The sequence below is a fragment of the Oncorhynchus tshawytscha genome, linkage group LG28 (assembly GCF_018296145.1).
Source record: "Oncorhynchus tshawytscha isolate Ot180627B linkage group LG28, Otsh_v2.0, whole genome shotgun sequence".
Classification (NCBI taxonomy): domain Eukaryota; kingdom Metazoa; phylum Chordata; class Actinopteri; order Salmoniformes; family Salmonidae; genus Oncorhynchus; species Oncorhynchus tshawytscha.
Genome location: NC_056456.1, coordinates 3680035 through 3699622, shown reverse-complemented (window position 1 = coordinate 3699622; position 19588 = coordinate 3680035). Strand labels below are relative to the sequence as shown.

The following is a 19588-nucleotide window of genomic DNA, read 5'->3' as shown; positions in this document are numbered from 1 at the left end:
TTCCCTCATTCATGTCCATCAGGCTGTTATTTTGAGACCGAAACAATTTGTCACATTACCTTACATGCATTGTCCCTCTCATTAGACACTTTACATACAATGTCACTTTTAAAAGCCATATACACATGAGTGCAGGAGGAGGTGGGGAGCGGGGGAGACTGGCCACCCAGCTGCTTCTGGCATAGACTTCCTATGGGATTGACGCACGTTGAGAAAGTGGTCTGGGAGTGGTTTGAGTGGAGCGGGGAAAACTGAAAACAAACTGTTATTGGCAGAGAGGTTTGGAACGCATTCTGATTGCTCTTAACTAATTTACCACCTGGTGATGTCACCAGGCAGGCCAAAACTCCACCCCTACAAAACAGAAACTTTAGGCGGTCCTTTCAAACAGCTCGTATCAAAAGTTTTTGACTGCACTGGGCCTTTAAATGCAACAAAAACCCAATACATTTTTGTAGGCTTCAGACAAACATAAATATTGCTTAGGCATACATGTGCAGAAAACACAAGCGATAATTACAGCATCTGGCTAAAAGATGAGAAAAGTTGTGTAAATACACAATCCATATTTTCTATAATGGTTCGATACAGTTTGAAGGGAACTTCGGACATCTCAGTGTTCCACACGATATCCACTTGTGTTTGTAGCTCCGAGGTTCTACGCTGCCCTAGCCTGCTTTGAACACTGAGGGACCGAGTTGCAGTACCTTTGCCGATCACCAGACCACACTTGTCAGCGGGTATTGTGTAGGTGACCTCCTGCAGTCCCCCTGGTGAGCCCATGCCCCAGTCCCCGCGGCCTCGTCCCCTTCCTCTTGGTCCTCCAGAGCCCCCAAAGCCATCGCGCTCCTGCTCCAATCACACATAGGATAACTTTATTATCCCCATGGGGAACTGTTAATTGCAGCTCTTTTCATACATTAAAACATGTCATCAAGCGAAGAAAATGGACAGTAAGAGAATTACAGACAATAAATACAATGATAATATAAAAGTTAATGAGCGATTCATAATGATAAAACATTCAAACTTCTTACATACAGCAAGGAGACCCTCACCAGCTCGTACAGGTATTATACCCCGGAGCATAACCCAAGCATGGAGTGGAATTCTTTTACAATGTCCTTGTGATATATCACAGGTCAAATATTTGAATATATCCGATAATGTATCTTATCAATCCTGTTAATTGCAAACGTGTACTTTTGCTTGAGGTCGTCTGCACTTGCAAAGAACCAAACGTATGACTAATCTGTTAGCTGTATTTGACAGGGAGAAGCAGTACTTATTTGCAGATCTAAATGGTAATTGTCTTGGCCACCTGAGCGATACACGCCAGAAAACAAGCAACATGGGACAAGTCCAAAATGGCACACTATTACCTACACGGGGCACTACTTTTGACCTGAGCCTTATGGTCGCATGTCAAAAGTAGTGCACTATGTAGGGAATAGGCCGTCATTTGGGACACACACACAGGTCGAGACGCAGCATGGGGAAAAATAAATTGACTGGAAAATAAGGATCACGAGTGGTATTTGTGCTTGCTTGGTGTGTGTTCTGTGCCAAGAGTGTATTTGCTGGCGGTGGTGCGTTTGTGTGTACACCCTACTTCTAAGGAAAGTGTGTGTTCTGTGTAGTGTGTATTTGCTGTCGGTGGTGCGTTTGTGTGTACACCCTACTTCTAAGGGAAGTGTGTGTTCTGTGCCAAGTGTGTATTTGCTGGCGGTGGTGCGTTTGTGTGTACACCCTACTTCTAAGGAAAGTGTGTGTTCTGTGCAGTGTGTATTTGCTGTCGGTGGTGCGTTTGTGTGTACACCCTACTTCTAAGGGAAGTGTGTGTTCTGTGCAGTGTGTATTTGCTGTCGGTGGTGCGTTTGTGTGTACACCCTACTTCTAAGGGAAGTGTGTGTTCTGTGCCAAGTGTGTATTTGCTGGCGGTGGTGCGTTTGTGTGTACTGTGCACTGGCCACCCTACTTCTAAGGGAAGTGTGTGTTCTGTGCCAAGTGTGTATTTGCTGGCGGTGGTGCGTTTGTGTGTACACCCTACTTCTAAGGGAAGTGTGTGTTCTGTGCAGTGTGTATTTGCTGTCGGTGGTGCGTTTGTGTGTACACCCTACTTCTAAGGGAAGTGTGTGTTCTGTGCAGTGTGTATTTGCTGTCGGTGGTGCGTTTGTGTGTACACCCTACTTCTAAGGGAAGTGTGTGTTCTGTGCAGTGTGTATTTGCTGGCGGTGGTGCGTTTGTGTGTACACCCTACTTCTAAGGGAAGTGTGTGTTCTGTGCAGTGTGTATTTGCTGGCGGTGGTGCGTTTGTGTGTACACCCTACTTCTAAGGGAAGTGTGTGTTCTGTGCCAAGTGTGTATTTGCTGGCGGTGGTGCGTTTGTGTGTACACCCTACTTCTAAGGGAAGTGTGTGTTCTGTGCAGTGTGTATTTGCTGGCGGTGGTGCGTTTGTGTGTACACCCTACTTCTAAGGGAAGTGTGTGTTCTGTGCAGTGTGTATTTGCTGGCGGTGGTGCGTTTGTGTGTACACCCTACTTCTAAGGGAAGTGTGTGTTCTGTGCAGTGTGTATTTGCTGGCGGTGGTGCGTTTGTGTGTACACCCTACTTCTAAGGGAAGTGTGTGTTCTGTGCAGTGTGTATTTGCTGTCGGTGGTGCGTTTGTGTGTACACCCTACTTCTAAGGGAAGTGTGTGTTCTGTGCCAAGTGTGTATTTGCTGGCGGTGGTGTGTGGCGGTGTTTGTGTGTACACCCTACTTCTAAGGGAAGTGTGTGTTCTGTGCCAAGTGTGTATTTGCTGGCGGTGGTGCGTTTGTGTGTACACCCTACTTCTAAGGGAAGTGTGTGTTCTGTGCCAAGTGTGTATTTGCTGGCGGTGGTGCGTTTGTGTGTACACCCTACTTCTAAGGGAAGTGTGTGTTCTGTGCCAAGTGTGTATTTGCTGGCGGTGGTGCGTTTGTGTGTACACCCTACTTCTAAGGGAAGTGTGTGTTCTGTGCCAAGTGTGTATTTGCTGGCGGTGGTGCGTTTGTGTGTACACCCTACTTCTAAGGGAAGTGTGTGTTCTGTGCCAGTGTGTATTTGCTGGCGGTGGTGCGTTTGTGTGTACACCCTACTTCTAAGGAAGTGTGTGTTCTGTGCAGTGTGTATTTGCTGTCGGTGGTGCGTTTGTGTGTACACCCTACTTCTAAGGGAAGTGTGTGTTCTGTGCCAGTGTGTATTTGCTGGCGGTGGTGCGTTTGTGTGTACACCCTACTTCTAAGGGAAGTGTGTGTTCTGTGCAGTGTGTATTTGCTGGCGGTGGTGCGTTTGTGTGTACACCCTACTTCTAAGGGAAGTGTGTGTTCTGTGCCAAGTGTGTATTTGCTGGCGGTGGTGCGTTTGTGTGTACACCCTACTTCTAAGGGAAGTGTGTGTTCTGTGCCAAGTGTGTATTTGCTGGCGGTGGTGCGTTTGTGTGTACACCCTACTTCTAAGGGAAGTGTGTGTTCTGTGCAGTGTGTATTTGCTGGCGGTGGTGCGTTTGTGTGTACACCCTACTTCTAAGGGAAGTGTGTGTTCTGTGCAGTGTGTATTTGCTGGCGGTGGTGCGTTTGTGTGTACACCCTACTTCTAAGGGAAGTGTGTGTTCTGTGCAGTGTGTATTTGCTGGCGGTGGTGCGTTTGTGTGTACACCCTACTTCTAAGGAAGTGTGTGTTCTGTGCCAAGTGTGTATTTGCTGGCGGTGGTGCGTTGGCCACCCTACTTCTAAGGAAGTGTACACCCTACTTCTAAGGGAAGTGTGTGTTCTGTGCCAAGTGTGTATTTGCTGGCGGTGGTGCGTTTGTGTGTACACCCTACTTCTAAGGAAAGTGTGTGTTCTGTGCAGTGTGTATTTGCTGTCGGTGGTGCGTTTGTGTGTACACCCTACTTCTAAGGGAAGTGTGTGTTCTGTGCAGTGTGTATTTGCTGGCGGTGGTGCGTTTGTGTGTACACCCTACTTCTAAGGGAAGTGTGTGTTCTGTGCAGTGTGTATTTGCTGTCGGTGGTGCGTTTGTGTGTACACCCTACTTCTAAGGGAAGTGTGTGTTCTGTGCCAAGTGTGTATTTGCTGGCGGTGGTGCGTTTGTGTGTACACCCTACTTCTAAGGGAAGTGTGTGTTCTGTGCAGTGTGTATTTGCTGTCGGTGGTGCGTTTGTGTGTACACCCTACTTCTAAGGAAGTGTGTGTGTTCTGTGCAGTGTGTATTTGCTGGCGGTGGTGCGTTTGTGTGTACACCCTACTTCTAAGGGAAGTGTGTGTTCTGTGCCAGTGTGTATTTGCTGGCGGTGGTGCGTTTGTGTGTACACCCTACTTCTAAGGGAAGTGTGTGTTCTGTGCCAAGTGTGTATTTGCTGGCGGTGGTGCGTTTGTGTGTACACCCTACTTCTAAGGGAAGTGTGTGTTCTGTGCCAAGTGTGTATTTGCTGGCGGTGGTGCGTTTGTGTGTACACCCTACTTCTAAGGGAAGTGTGTGTTCTGTGCAGTGTGTATTTGCTGTCGGTGGTGCGTTTGTGTGTACACCCTACTTCTAAGGGAAGTGTGTGTTCTGTGCAGTGTGTATTTGCTGTCGGTGGTGCGTTTGTGTGTACACCCTACTTCTAAGGGAAGTGTGTGTTCTGTGCAGTGTGTATTTGCTGTCGGTGGTGCGTTTGTGTGTACACCCTACTTCTAAGGGAAGTGTGTGTTCTGTGCCAAGTGTGTATTTGCTGGCGGTGGTGCGTTTGTTAGTCACCCTACTTCTAAGGGAAGTGTGTGTTCTGTGCCAAGTGTGTATTTGCTGTCGGTGGTGCGTTTGTGTGTACACCCTACTTCTAAGGAAGTGTGTGTTCTGTGCCAAGTGTGTATTTGCTGGCGGTGGTGCGTTTGTGTGTACACCCTACTTCTAAGGGAAGTGTGTGTTCTGTGCAGTGTGTATTTGCTGTGGTGGTGCGTTTGTGTGTACACCCTACTTCTAAGGGAAGTGTGTGTTCTGTGCAGTGTGTATTTGCTGTCGGTGGTGCGTTTGTGTGTACACCCTACTTCTAAGGGAAGTGTGTGTTCTGTGCAGTGTGTATTTGCTGGTGGTGGTGCGTTTGTGTGTACACCCTACTTCTAAGGGAAGTGTGTGTTCTGTGCAGTGTGTATTTGCTGGCGGTGGTGCGTTTGTGTGTACACCCTACTTCTAAGGGAAGTGTGTGTTCTGTGCAGTGTGTATTTGCTGGCGGTGGTGCGTTTGTGTGTACACCCTACTTCTAAGGGAAGTGTGTGTTCTGTGCCAAGTGTGTATTTGCTGTCGGTGGTGCGTTTGTGTGTACACCCTACTTCTAAGGGAAGTGTGTGTTCTGTGCAGTGTGCATGTGTTCTTTGCTCTGAGTGTTTACTGGAGCGGTATTTGTTTGTTCTGGGTGTGTGTGTGTACCTGTGCTGTTTGGATGAGCTCGTTGATGAGATGGACAGCATGCTGACACCTGTCTGGTTGGCCCATCACTTGGGCGATGCGCTCTGGGCTGATGCCATCATCTGGAGGTGGGAGTAGGAAGTAGAGTACGCACTAAGCCAACAGTGGTGACTGAAAGCAGGACTGTGTTCAGTTAGATTCACCGTTTGCATGACAGTTTGTACTGAACGGCACGTTTCCCCAAAACGGTGCCATTCTTCAACAGCCTTTGAAGTACATTTGCTTCCGCTTGGTGGGTTTAGTTTATTAGGATCCCCATTAGCTACTGCACATGGAGCAGCTACTCTTCCTGGGGTCCACAAAAAAACTGGTGGGTGATAAATATGAATGTGACCATTTTACATCTCAAAACTTGTGCAGCACACTACACGCTAATCACCTTCTGGGATACCATAATCAAAGCTTATCAACTGGTCGTTCAGTTTCCTTTTGTCATTTTGAATACGGCACACACCGACACAAAGAATCAAAGTCCTCTTTCCACATACATACTTGGTTATGGTATGATAAGAAACAGGGAAAACTGCATTCCCCGATATAATTACATCGCTAAAATGAAGAGAAACCCTCCTCCATATGACATACAGTATGTAAAAAGAAACATTCGACACGCACCTGGTTTGAACTGGATCCTCACTCCAGAATCAGCCTGGATCTTCTTGATCATCTCGCCACTCCTGCCGATGATGATCCCCACTGCGAACCTGGGCACAGCTACCTATAGGGAGGGAAAAGGTCAGAAGCATGTGAGCTCAAACATCAAGGGTGTGTTTAAAATGACACCCTAGTAAGTGAAATTCCCTGGACATCTGGTGCATGCACATTGCATTCTTACATCCAAAGTACTTCCGCCTAATCTTGACGCAAAGTCGTTGCGGCTGCTGCGGAAGTCTCCCTGGTCTTTGTCGCGGATGATCTCGATCACCAACTCCCGAGCTTGCTATGGGGAGAAGAAAGTGATATTCACGTGACGGTGTGTGTGCACCATGGCAGTCAATGGTCCCCGCCATGCAGCAGCCTGACAGTAGTTGCCCTGTATAACGTTAGTCAGGCCTCCCGTCTCACCTGGACCTTGTAGGGATCCCCAGTGATTCTCAGGGGTTTGTCCGCCCCGGTGGGCATGGGGCCATCCTGGATCATCATCATCTTCACTCCTATTCTCTCCTGACACACACAAACACACACGGTAAACACCTAGTAGAGCCCATTCCTGAAAGCCAAGACTCCCACATCCATGTCTTCTTTCCCTCTATGACACTCAAAAGCCATACAAGGCCCATAAGAACAGAGGGTGACAAATCCACACAGAATGAAATGAATTGATTCTCTATAGATCATACACAAAGATTGCTTAATCATTATGCCTGGTCTTTTCCGGAACTTTCAAATACCTTTCAATCACTTCAAAGCATACTTCCTTCAGACTGAAATTTTGCTCTGTTATTTATAACTTTTGAGATGATGGCAATAAGGCCAGCATTTTTTTTTCTTCTATCAAATGAATTTCCTAAAACAGACAATCAATCGGGTTGATGGTCCATGTTAGATTTTCTGAAGATAGTGTATGTTCAAGAGTTCAAATGACTAGACAGGAATGCAATGCATTTTGCAAAATAGCGAGGCTCTTATGTTGCAGAGATGGTAAAAACGTTTCCTATTTTAACAGGCTTTGGAACTTGAAAAGATTAGTCTAGAGCCCTCGCTATAGGCTGCTGCTTTTAGATGTCTCTGACAGAATGAACCAAACCACCTTCTTGGGTAGCCAATATGAACTCCATGTAAAAATGTAAATATAAAATGTGAACTTGAGAAATATTGCTTTGATAGCCTAATCATCCGTTTAGATTATATGAAGCAATTTGACTGTGTGACCTCCCCAACCCTCTTCTCCAATTGGTATGGTGGCTTGCCCAGTAAGGTAGTTTCACAAAAGTTGCTCCCCCAGAAATATTAGTGACTACCACTGACTAGGGCTGTGGCGGTCACAACATTTGGTCAGCCGGTGATTGTGAAACAAACAACTGTCAGTCTCACGGTAACTGACCATTAACATAAACACATTTAGCATCTCCTGGCTTCCACACTTAGCCTACAAGCCATGGATGCAGACCGTTGGAACATCTACATTTGAAAAAGTCTAATACATACATAATTTATTTTAGACAGGTCTAAAGGAACACGATATGAAGAAAATGTAGTCTACTTCAGAAAACAGAACAGCATACTCTGACTTGTCCTTATGTTAGGTCCTGATCTGGCTATGCCAAATACTGTGGGCTACACTATTTCATTTAGCAGATAAGATTTGCTTAGAATTCCCGTGGCATTATTTTATAGTATGAAGAACATAGCTGATCAAAGTTGAATAAAATAGAAAGGATATTTTCTCCACACAATCTGAGGGAGTGAGCACATGCAGCTATTCTGTGTTGTGTGGTTAACAATGGAATGGGTCCTCCTATATGCTTAATTTAGAGTTATTAATGTAACTTTAGTTGTTCTACAAACATTGGGCTATATGTTTAGATTTTTAATATATTTTAAAGGCTACATGATGAGACTAATGATGATTTGAAAAAAGTAGCTTGAAAGGCATGAGCTCTGTTTCTTTGTGCAGGCTGGACACCCTTCATCAGTCTCTCGTTCACAATTTGACAAGCACTTGATAATGCCTCAAATTTCACAGCATCCCCTTGGTGTGGCCATAACGCATCCTAAAAAAATCCAGGCCTTTTGCGACCAGTGGCCATTGTGCCCTTGGCCCCTAGAGCTGAGTTGTGACCTTCTCCCAGAGTGCTGCATGTTCCGAAGAACCTCTCACATCTCCATCACCTGATCGGGTCTTTCTAACAGGCTGAAGACCGACACAGAGACGCAACTGTGTGCTTCCTTATCCAATTCAGAGGTGCATATTGAAGGTATTGGAAGAACTGTCTCCACCTTTACTTTGTCAGCCAACAAGATGAGTAGGACTAACGAACAGCAAAAGCACTAGCCTATGACAATCTTATTATCCTCCCATATTACAAATGTTGACCTATTCTATGAGAGAAATAAATATTCCAAACATAGTCTGGGTTTATGGGATGCGATAGATCCCAAATTAATACAACCACTAGCATCAAAAAAACGTTTCTACGCAATGTGGCTGATGCAACAGATCAGAATGTTTAGCTTTAAATGTTGATACACTATTAGGCTATTTATTTCCATTATAAGCGCTTATCTTCTTAAAGATAAGAATTGTGCGTAATATTAGTAAAGTTGAGAAATAAATATAGTAGGCCTAGCCTACAGAAAGCTGATGCGATCCCACTCTTTTTACGAGGCCTTCACGCAATTGCATAGCCTATAGAAATATTGTGCAACATGAGCTCATGGGCTCTCATGAAGTGTTTGATTAGATTTTCGATTAAATTTGTATTGATGTCCGAGTGATTAGAGGGACAATAGAGTGCTGAGTGCCAGGTAGTTAGCAAGTTTGGTAGGCTACCAATGACCATCAGCAGCATCAGAGCTTTGAGAAGACTAATTACCTTGACTAAACAGTGATATGGACTTTGACTGTCTTCATAACTCATGACCGCCGGTGTGGTGTAATACGGTCACTGCAACAGCCCTACCACTGACGCAGAGTGAAGTAGGGTGCATACGGAGAAACAACAATCCTGTGGGCCTTCTGTCCATATGAGGGAACAAAGGAAAATAGTGAACATCATAATTACTTGATACTTACAAAGACTGTAGAAACTGTGATTTGCTTGTCTTGAAGTATTTATGGTGCAGGCCGGATTATTGCAGTGCAGGCCTAGTAGCAGTAGTGGTATTGGTAGTGCTGCATCAGTAATGGTAGTAATAGGGATAGTTGTGGCATTATTATAGAGGATTAGTATGGTAGGCTAGAGCAGTGGTTCCCAAACCTTTTATAGTCCAGTACTCCTTCAAATATTCAACCTCCAGCTGCATACCCTCTCTAGCACCAGGGTCAGAGCACTCTCTTTTGTTTTTTTGCCATCATTTTAAGCCTGCCACACACACACTATACGATACATTTATTAAACATAAGAATGAGTGTGAGTTTTTGTCACAACACGGCTCATGGGAAGTGACAAAGAGCTCTTATAGGACCAGGGCACAAATACAAATATAATAATAATAATAAATAATCATTTTGATCTTTATTTAGCCATCTTACATATATTTGTTAATAGAAAATTGTGAATAACTCACCAAAGCATGCACATAACTCTGCAATGTTGAGATGTATTGTATCTTAAATCATTTTCCACACAAAGTCTGTGCCTTATTTCAAGGAGAGGGACTCTAACCCGGAAGCTTATAAGAAATCCTGCAACGCCCTCCAACGAGCCTGGGCGGCAAGGTAGCCTAGTGGTTAGAGCGTTGGACTAGTATCCGAAAGGTTGCAAGTTCGAATCCCCGAGCTGACAAGGTACAAATCTGTCGTTCTGCCCCTGAACAGGCAGTTAACCCACTGTTCCTAGGCCGTCATTGAAAATAAGAATTTGTTCTTAACTGACTTGCCTAGTAAAATAAAAAGGTAATTTTTTTTTTTTAAAACAGGCAAGGAGTCAATACAGGACTAAGATCGAATCGTATTACACCGGCTCCGACACCCGTCGGATGTGACAGGGCTTGCATTACAGACGACAAGGGGAAGCACAGCCGAGAGCTGCCCAGTGACACGAGACTAACAGACGAGCTAAACTACTTACAAACACTGAAACATGCATGAGAGCACCAGCTGTTCCAGAAGACTGTGTGATCCGCAGCCGATGTGAGTAAGACCTTTGTATTTATTATGGATCCCCATTAGCCACTGCCAAAACAGCAGCTACTCTTCCTGGGGTCCAGCAAAATTAAGGCAGTTTAAACCGTTTTAAAATATTACAATACATTCACAGATTTCACAACACCCCATCTCCACCATTACCACATATCTACAGTACTAAATCCATGTGTATGTATAGAGCGTATGTTATCGTGCGTGTGTGTGTACGCATGTCTGTGCCAATGTTTGTGTTGCTTCACAGTCCCCGCTGTTCCATAAGGTGTTTTTTTAAAATCTGTTTTTTAAAATTGTATCTAATTTTACTGCTTGCATCAGTTACTTGATGTGGAATAGAGTTCCATGGCTCTATGTAGTACTGCGTGCCTCCCATAGTCTGTTCTGGACTTGGGGACTGTGAAGAGACTTCGTGGCATGTCTTGTGGGGTATGCATGGGTGTCCGAGCTGTGTACCCGTAGTTCAGACAGACAGCTCGGAGCATTTAACATGTCAATACCTCTCATAAATAAAAGTAGTGATGAAGTCAATCTCTCCTCCACTTTCAGCCAGGAGAGATTGACATGGTTATTATTAATATTAGCTCTCTGTGTACATCCAAGGGCCAGCCGTGCTGCCCTGTTCTGAGCCCTTTTTTGTGGCACCTGACCACACGACTGAACAGTAGTCAAGGTGCGACAAAATTAGGGCACTAGGACGTGCTTTGTTGATAGTGTTGTTAAGGCAGAGCATCACTTTATTATAGACAGACTTCTCCCCATCTTAGCTGCTACTGCATCAATATGTTTTGACCATGACAGTTTACAATCTAGTGTTATTCCAAGCAGTTTAGTCATTTCAACTTGCTCAATTTCCACATTATGCATTACAAGATTTAGTTGAGGTTTAGGGTTCAGTGAGTGTTTTGTTTAAACAGGTCAACATTCACAAGGCCGTAGGGCCAGACAGATTACTAGGACGTGTACTGTGAGCATGCGTTGACCAACTGGCAAGTGTCTTCACTGACATTTTCAACCTCTCCCTGTCAGAGTCTGTAATACCAACATGTTTCAAGCAGATCACAATAGTCCCTGTGCGTAAGAACACTAAGGTAACCTGCCTAAACGACTACCACCCCGTAACACTCACGGCTGCAGCCATGAAGTGCTTTGAAAGGCTGAACATGGCACACATCAACACCATCATCCCAGAAACCCTAGACCCACCACAATTTGCATACTGCCCCAACAGATCCACAGATGATGCAATCTCTATTGCACTCCACACTGCCCTTTCCCACCTGGACAAAAGGAACACCTCTGTGAGAATGCTATTCTTTGACTACAGCTCAGTGTTCAACACCATATTACCCTCAAAGCTCCTCAATAAGCTAAGGTTCCGAGGACTTAACACCTCCCTCTTCAACTGCATCCTGGACTTCCTTACGGGCCACCCCCAGGTGGTAAGGGTAGGTAACAACATCCGCCATGCTGATTCTCAACAGAGGACCCTCAGGAGTGCGTGCTCAGTCCCCTCCTGTACTCCCTGTTCACTCATGACTGCATGGCCAGGCACGGCTCCAACACCCTCATTAAGTTTGCCAATGATACAACAGTGGTCTGATCACCAACAACGACGAGACAGCCTATAGGGAGGTCAGAGACCTGGCCTTGTGGTGCCAGGACAACAACCTCTCCCTCAACGTGATCAAGACAAAGGAGATGATTGTGGACAACATGAAAAAGAGGACCGAGCAAGCCTCCATTCTCATCGACAGGGCTGCTGTGGCCGCAGGTTCAGAGCTTCAAGTTCCTTGGTGTCCACGTCACCAACAAACTAACATGGTCCAAGCACACCATGACAGTCGTGTATATTTGGCATGGGTCCTCAAATCCTCAAAAGGTTCTACAGCTGCATCATCGAGAGCATCTGGTTGCATCATTGCCTGGTATGGCAACTGCCCTGGCCTCTGACCGCAAGGCACTACAGAGGGTAGTGCGAACGGCCCAGTACATCACTGGGGCCAAGCTTCCTGCCATCCAGGACCTCCATACCCCCGCACATTGACTCTGTATCGGTACCCCCCCTGTATTGTCTCGCTGTTGATATTTCACTGCTGCTCCTTAATTACTTGTTTGTTGTTTTTATCTCTTATTTGTATCTGTATTTTTTGAAAATGCATTGTTGTTTAGGGGCTCGTAAGTTAGCATTTCAGTGTAAGGTCTACAGTCGTGCCCAAAAGTTTTGAGAATGACACAAATATTAATTTCCACAAAGTTTGTTGCTTCAGTGTCTTTAGATATTGCCAGATGGTACTATGGAATACTGAAGCATAATTACAAGCATAAGTGTCAATGTCTTTAATTGACAATTACATGAAGTTGATGCAGAGTCAATATTTGCAGTGTTGACCCTTCTTTTTCAAGACCTCTGCAATCCACCATGGCATGCTGTAATTTAACTTCTGGGCCACATCCTGACTGATGGCAGCCCATTCTTGCATAATCAATGCTTGGAGTTTGTCAGTATTTGTGGGTTTTTGTTTATCCACACGCCTCTTGAGGATTGACCACAAGTTCTCAATGGGATTAAGGTCTGGGGAGTTTCCTGGCCATGGACCCAAAATATTGATGCTTTGTTCCCCAAGCCACTTAGTTATCACTTTTTCCTTATGGCAAGGTGCTCCATCATGCTGGAAAAGGCATTGTTCGTCCCCAAACTGTTCCTGGATGGTTGGGAGAAGATGCTCTCGGAGGATGTGTTGGTACCATTCTCAAAAACTTTAGAAAAGGCTGTTGCGCAGCAACTCACTGCCTTCCTGAAGACAAACAATGTATACGAAATACTTCAGTCTGGTTTTAGACCCCATCATAGCACTGAGACTGCACTTGTGAAGGTGGTAAATTACCTTTTAATGGCATCAAACCGAGGCTCTGCATCTGTCCTCGTGCTCCTAGACCTTAGTGCTGCTTTTGATACCATCGATCACCACATTCTTTTGGAGAGATTGGAAACCCAAATTGGTCTACACGGACAAGTTCTGGCATGGTTTAGATCTTATCTGTCGGAAAGATATCAGTTTGTCTCTGTGAATGGTTTGTCCTCTGACAAATCAACTGTAAATTTCGGTGTTCCTCAAGGTTCAGTTTTAGGACCACTATTGTTTTCACTATATATTTTACCTCTTGGGGATGCCATTCGAAAACATAATGTTAACTTTCACTGCTATGCGGATGACACACAGCTGTACATTTCAATGAAACATGGCGAAGCCCCAAAATTGCCCTCGCTAGAAGCATGTGTTTCAGACATAAGGAAGTGGATGGCTGCAAACTTTCTACTTTTAAACTCGGACAAAACAGAGATGCTTGTTCTAGGTCCCAAGAAACAAAGAGATCTTCTGTTGAATCTGACAATTAATCTTAATGGTTGTACAGTCGCCTCAAATAAAACTGTGAAGGAACTCGGCGTTACTCTGGACGCTGATCTCTCTTTTGAAGAACATATCAAGATGGTTTCAAGGACAGCTTTTTTCCATCTACGTAACATTGCAAAAATCAGAAACTTTCTGTCCAAAAATGATGCAGACAAATTAATCCATGCTTTTGTCACTTCTAGGTTAGACTACTGCAATGCTCTACTTTCCGGCTACCCGGATAAAGCACTAAATAAACTTCAGCTGGTGCAAAATACGGCTGCTAGAATCCTGAACGGAACCAAAAGATTTGATCATATTACTCCAGTGCTAGCCTCTCTACACTGGCTTCCTGTCAAAGCAAGGGCTGATTTCAAGGTTTTACTGCTAACCTACAAAGCATTACATGGGCTTGCTCCTACCTATGTCTCTGATTTGGTCCTGCCGTACATACCTACACGTACTCTACGGTCACAAGACGCAGGCCTCCTAATTGTCCCTAGAATTTCTAAGCAAACAGCTGGAGGCAGGGCTTTCTCCTATAGAGCTCCATTTTTATGGAATGGTCTGCCTACCCATGTGAGAGACGCAGACTCAGTCTCAACCTTTAAGTCTTTACACAAGACTCATCTCTTCAGTGGGTCATATGATTGAGTGTAGTCTGGCCCAGGAGTGTGAAGGTGAACGGAATGGCTCTGGAGCAACGAACCGCCCTTGCTGTCTCTGCCTGGCCGGTTCCCCTCTTTCCACTGGGATTCTCTGCCTCTAACCCTATTACAGGGGCTGAGTCACTGGATTACTAGGGCTCTTTCATTACCGTCCCTAGGAGGGGTGCGTCACTTGAGTGGGTTGAGTAACTGATGTGATCTTCCTGTCTGGGTTGGCGCCCCCCCTTGGGTTGTGCCGTGGTGGAGATCTTTGTGGGCTATACTCGGCCTCGTCTCAGGATGGTAAGTTGATGGTTGAAGATATCCCTATAGTGGTGTAGGGGCTGTGCTTTGGCAAAGTGGGTGGGGTTATATCCTTCCTGTTTGGCCCTGTCCGGGGGTGTCATCGGATGGAGCCACAGTGTCTCCTGACCCCTCCTGTCTCAGCCTCCAGTATTTATGCTGCAGTAGTTTGTGTCGGGGGGCTAGGGTCAGTTTGTTATATATACTTCTCCTGTCCTATCTGGTGTCCTGTGTGAATTTAAGTATGCTCTCTCTAATTCTCTTTCCTTCTCTCTCTCGGAGGACCTGAGCCCTAGGACCATGCCCCAGGACTACCTGACATGATGACTCCTTGCTGTCCCCAGTCCACCTGGCCGTGCTGCTGCTCCAGTTTCAACTGTTATGCCTGTGATTATTATTATTTGACCATGCTGGTCATTTATGAACATTTGAACATTTTGGCAATGTTCTGTTATGATCTCCACCCGGTACAGACAGAAGAGGACTGGCCACCCCACATAGCCTGGTTCCTCTCTAGGTTTCTTCCTAGGTTTGGGGTTTTAGGCTGGGTTTCTGTACAGCACTTTGAGATATCAGCTGATGTACGAAGGGCTATATAAATACATTTGATTTGATTTATTCATGGCTGTGTTCTTAGGCAATATTGTGAGTGAGCCCACTGCCTTGGCTGAGAAGCAACCCCACACATGACTGGTCTCAGGATGCTTTACTGTTGGCATGACACAGGACTGATGGTAGCGCTCATCTTGTCTTCTCCGGACAAGCTTTTTTCCCCAGAGGCCCCAAGCAATCAGAAAGGTGATTCATTAGAGAACATGACTTTACCCCAGTCCTCAGCAGTCCAATCCCTGTAAATTTTGCAGAATATCAGTCTGTCCCTGATGTTTTTCCTGGAGAGAAGTGGCTTCGTTGCTGCCATTCTTGACACCAGGCCATCCTCCAAAAGTCTTCGCCTCACTGTGCGTGCAGATGCACTGACACCTGCCTGCTGCCATTCCTGAGCAAGCTCTGTAGTAGTGGTGCTCTGTACTGGTGGTGCCCCGATCCCACAGCTGAATCAACTTTAGGACGGTCCTGACGCTTGCTGGACTTTCTTGGGCACCCTGAAGCCTTCTTCACAACAATTGAACCGCTCTCCTTGAAGATCGTGATGATCTAATAAATGGTTGATTTATCTAACAGGCAGCAATATCCTGTGAGGCCCTTTTTGTGCAAAGCAATGATGACGGCATGTGTTTCCTTGCAGGTAACCATGGTTGACAGAGGAAGAACAATGATTCCAAGCACCACCCTCCTGTTGAAGCTTCCAGTCTGTTATTCGAACTCAATCAGCATGACAGAGTGATCTCCAGCCTTGTCCTCGTCAACACTCACACCTGTGTTAACGAGAGAATCACTGACATGATGTCAGCTGGTCCTTTTGTGGCCGTTTGTGGCAGGGTTGATATGCAGTGGACAAGTCTTTTGGGGATTCAGTTAATTTGCATGGCAAAGAGGGAAGTTGCAATTAATTGCATTTCACCTGATCACTCTTCATCACATTCTGGAGTATATGCAAATTGCCATCATACAAACTGAGGCAGAAGACTGTGAAAATTAATATTTGTGGAATTCTCAAAACTTTTTGACTTGACTGTACACCTGTTGTATTCGGCGCATGTGACTAATAAAATGTTATTTGATTATTTATTTTTCATGCTGGTGAGGACCGAGAATCCACTCTCACATAGGTAAGTGGTTGCAAAGGGTGTCTTAACAGCGCGATTTGCAAAGGCAGGATACTCTTAGACAGCCCTATTCAGAAATCTGTCAGAGGCTTCTGATTAAATTCTATTTTCATAGAAGCGCTTGTTGCAATGATATCAGTGGACTGGAGGTAGGACATGAAAGGGAAAACAAATCCAGTTGTTTTTGTCATTCGTTTTGGGAAAGTACCTGCGTACCCAGCTCACTCAAGTGCTTCGCTTTATCACATTCAACATTGTCCGTAAGCTTGAATTCACTTGCACATAAAAAATCCTACCATTGTGGAAAGACCTGTGTGTTGTCCTCGTCAATGCAGACAGAGAAGAGCTCCAACCTTTTATTCATAGCCTCAATTTTATTCTGCATTTTGAATATACTTGCGGAGTCCCTGTAATCCTAAATTCAGATCATTCAGGCGAGAAAAAACATTGCCCGGATAGGCCAGTCGTGTGAGAAACTCGTCATCGTGCAAGCGGTCAGACAAGTGAAAATTATGGTCAGTAAAGAAAACTAAGAAAGAAAACTAAGCTAGTCTTTCATTTTTTTTTTTTAAATGTGTCAAAACTTTGCCCCTTTGATACCCAGCGCACTTTGGTATGTTGTAAAAGTGTTACCTGGTCGCTGCCCATATCATTTCATAATGCAGAAAATAGAGGAGAGTTCAGGGGCCTTGCTTTAAAAAAAGTTAACCATTTTCACTGTTGTGTCCAAAATGTCTTCCAAGCTGTCAGGCATTCCCTTGGCAGCAAGAGCCTCTAGGTGGATGCTGCAGTGTACCCAAGTGGTGTCGGGTGCAACTGCTTGCACGTGCATTACGACTCCACTATGTCTCCCTGTCATGGCTTTTGCGCCATCAGTAGTTACCAACACATCTTGACCACCAAAGTCCATTCAATCAGTCACAAAGCTGTTCAGTACTTTAAAAATATAGTCTCCTGTTGTCCTGATTTCCAGTGACATGCAGAAGAGGATGTCTTCCTTAATTGACCCCCCATAAACATAACGGACATATACCAGGAGCTGTGCCAGGCCCACCACGTCTGTTGACTCATCCAGCTGTAACGCATATAATTCACTGGCTTGTATGCAAAGCAGTAATTGTTTCAAAACACCTGCCATGTCACTGATGCATCGTGAAACAGTGCAGGTGTAGTACTATTGGTAGTAGCAGTACTACCAGTGGAGCTGGTATATGTCTCTATGGACGAGGGCCTGAATGAGCAGCAGCTATGTTTGGCTACATACAGTGGAATTCCCACAAGAGATTAATGGTTCATGTGATTGGATGTTAATTATTTGACCAGGCTACCTGTGTTTGTTACTGAATCTTTATTTCGCTGAATACTAGACAGTTGAATATTATTTCTGGCAGTGAAACAAGGCTACTCAGGGGACAAAAAAACCTCACCCAAATGTTTAGCCCCGTTGGAAAATCTAAATGATCTGTTAGAAAATGTGAACTGCATTTTGTATTTGGCGTACCCCCGACGGCATTGCGTACCCCAGTTTGGGAATAGCCAGGCTAGAGGGAGTAAAGCCACAGAGATCCTAATCAATTGTAATTTTTTTCTCTCTTGGAAGACATACCTGCAGTTGCTTAATGGTGTCCCCTCCCCTTCCAATGACCAGGCCCACTTTGCTGGCTGGGATGAGCATCTCTTGGACTGAGCTGTTGCTCTCAGCCTCGCTGTGGAACCCTGGGCCGTTCCGACAGCGTTCCACTATCTGACCAAGCATTCTCTTGGCCTGCCTGGTGGAGTGCAAATGGTATCAATGAATTATAAATGATGGAATGTATTATCACCGAAACCAATGAAATATTGTACTGATTTCCTACAATGACTGTCCTACAGTGTCTCAAGACTTTATCTGAGTGGTGCACAATGTGGTTTTTAAAAATGTATTATGCATTGTCAAAACTGTAGTATTGGAGTGACCGTTAAATATATATATTTTTACCTAATTCCAACAGGGTTACAGTTGATACTGTGAGCATCTATAGACCGTAAATAAGGGGACTTCCCACATAATATGGGGCCATTAAATGCAATAGGGTACACTCAAGACGGAAACATATTGTTATTTTCAAAATGACAAAGGATGTCGACGGTTCTTTACTGCTACTGAGTTTATAGAATTTAACACGTTCAACCGTCAATATAGAAACTCACTCAATGCTCTCAGGGGTTCCAGTGAGGGAGCAGGCTCTGTCCATCATACCTCCACTCTCTACCATGACAAACAGACATTACAGTCAGCATCATGTATAGAACAGCATACAGTTAAAGGAGTCAAGTTTCCAAGATAAGCCCCTTCAGTATTGAGCAAAAACAGTCATGATAATCCATTTTGCATTGCTGACAGTGCATCAAGCTAGCTGACAACACTCATACTATATGCTGCTGAGATATTCAACTAAAAGCACTCTGATATTGTTTATTATATCATATGAAGGTTGGAAGTGTGTGTAGTCAGACATTATGGGACATATTGATGGCTGCTTACCAGACGCAATTTGAATCTTACACCCGGACTCCAGCTGGATTCTTGTAATTTGTTCTCCTCCTCTGCCTATGACTAAAATAAATGGGAGGAGAGGAAAATAAAAGTGGGATGGGAGAGGAGAAAATAGTTCAGGTAATATGTCGGACAAAATAAATACTAGGGCTGACCCCGTTAAAGTCGACTGGTTGATTGTTTGATCGATAGGCTGATGGTTTAACAGTATTTGATTTGTCGAGCAGTTGCAAATAGATTGGTTTCTTTCATGGCACATGACACCAGTCTGATTTGCGCCTGGCTTAGTGGACTAATCCATTGAGGAGGCCGCGGGGAGATGACACAGTCCAAGAAGGGGTGGGGCTAAGATGCACAAGCCACATCTCTCTCCAGAATGAGCTCTCTCCTGCCATTTCATTCACATTCATTGTGACAAATGTTAGCCTTTGAGCGTTAGTGTATCAATTCCTCATTACATATCACCAGTAGTAGCCTACGTTTACTGTTAATCCCCATAATTTCTTAACTACTTTGTTATTTGGTTCGGGTCATTTCTGTTAATGCATTCAATATATTGTTACAGTTGTTTACCGTTCTGATTTTCACAGAGTAGACACCTTGTTTGCATAGATCACAACCTATGCTACTCTTGTGAGAAAAGAAGTTTAGGTTTATTTCATTCCATTTATTCTTTGTCAATTTATTCTGTCTTTTGTTTGGAGCGCTCCT

The 19588-nt window shown here is 44.7% G+C and overlaps 1 protein-coding gene across 3 annotated transcripts in view; it reads right to left on the bottom strand.

Annotated features, from left to right (window-relative positions):
• LOC112226516 (far upstream element-binding protein 3) overlaps positions 1-19588 on the bottom strand; it is a 73788-nt gene that overhangs the window by 40002 nt on the left and 14198 nt on the right. For all 3 annotated transcript variants that reach the window (XM_024390873.2, XM_024390874.2, XM_024390871.2), the window contains exons 5-12: positions 18866-18937; positions 18532-18589; positions 17948-18110; positions 6531-6629; positions 6301-6405; positions 6081-6183; positions 5427-5527; positions 708-849 (exon numbers count right to left, since the gene is read on the bottom strand). In XM_024390873.2, coding sequence (XP_024246641.1) covers positions 708-849; positions 5427-5527; positions 6081-6183; positions 6301-6405; positions 6531-6629; positions 17948-18110; positions 18532-18589; positions 18866-18937 — 843 coding nt within the window. The remainder of the gene's footprint in view (positions 1-707; positions 850-5426; positions 5528-6080; positions 6184-6300; positions 6406-6530; positions 6630-17947; positions 18111-18531; positions 18590-18865; positions 18938-19588) is intronic.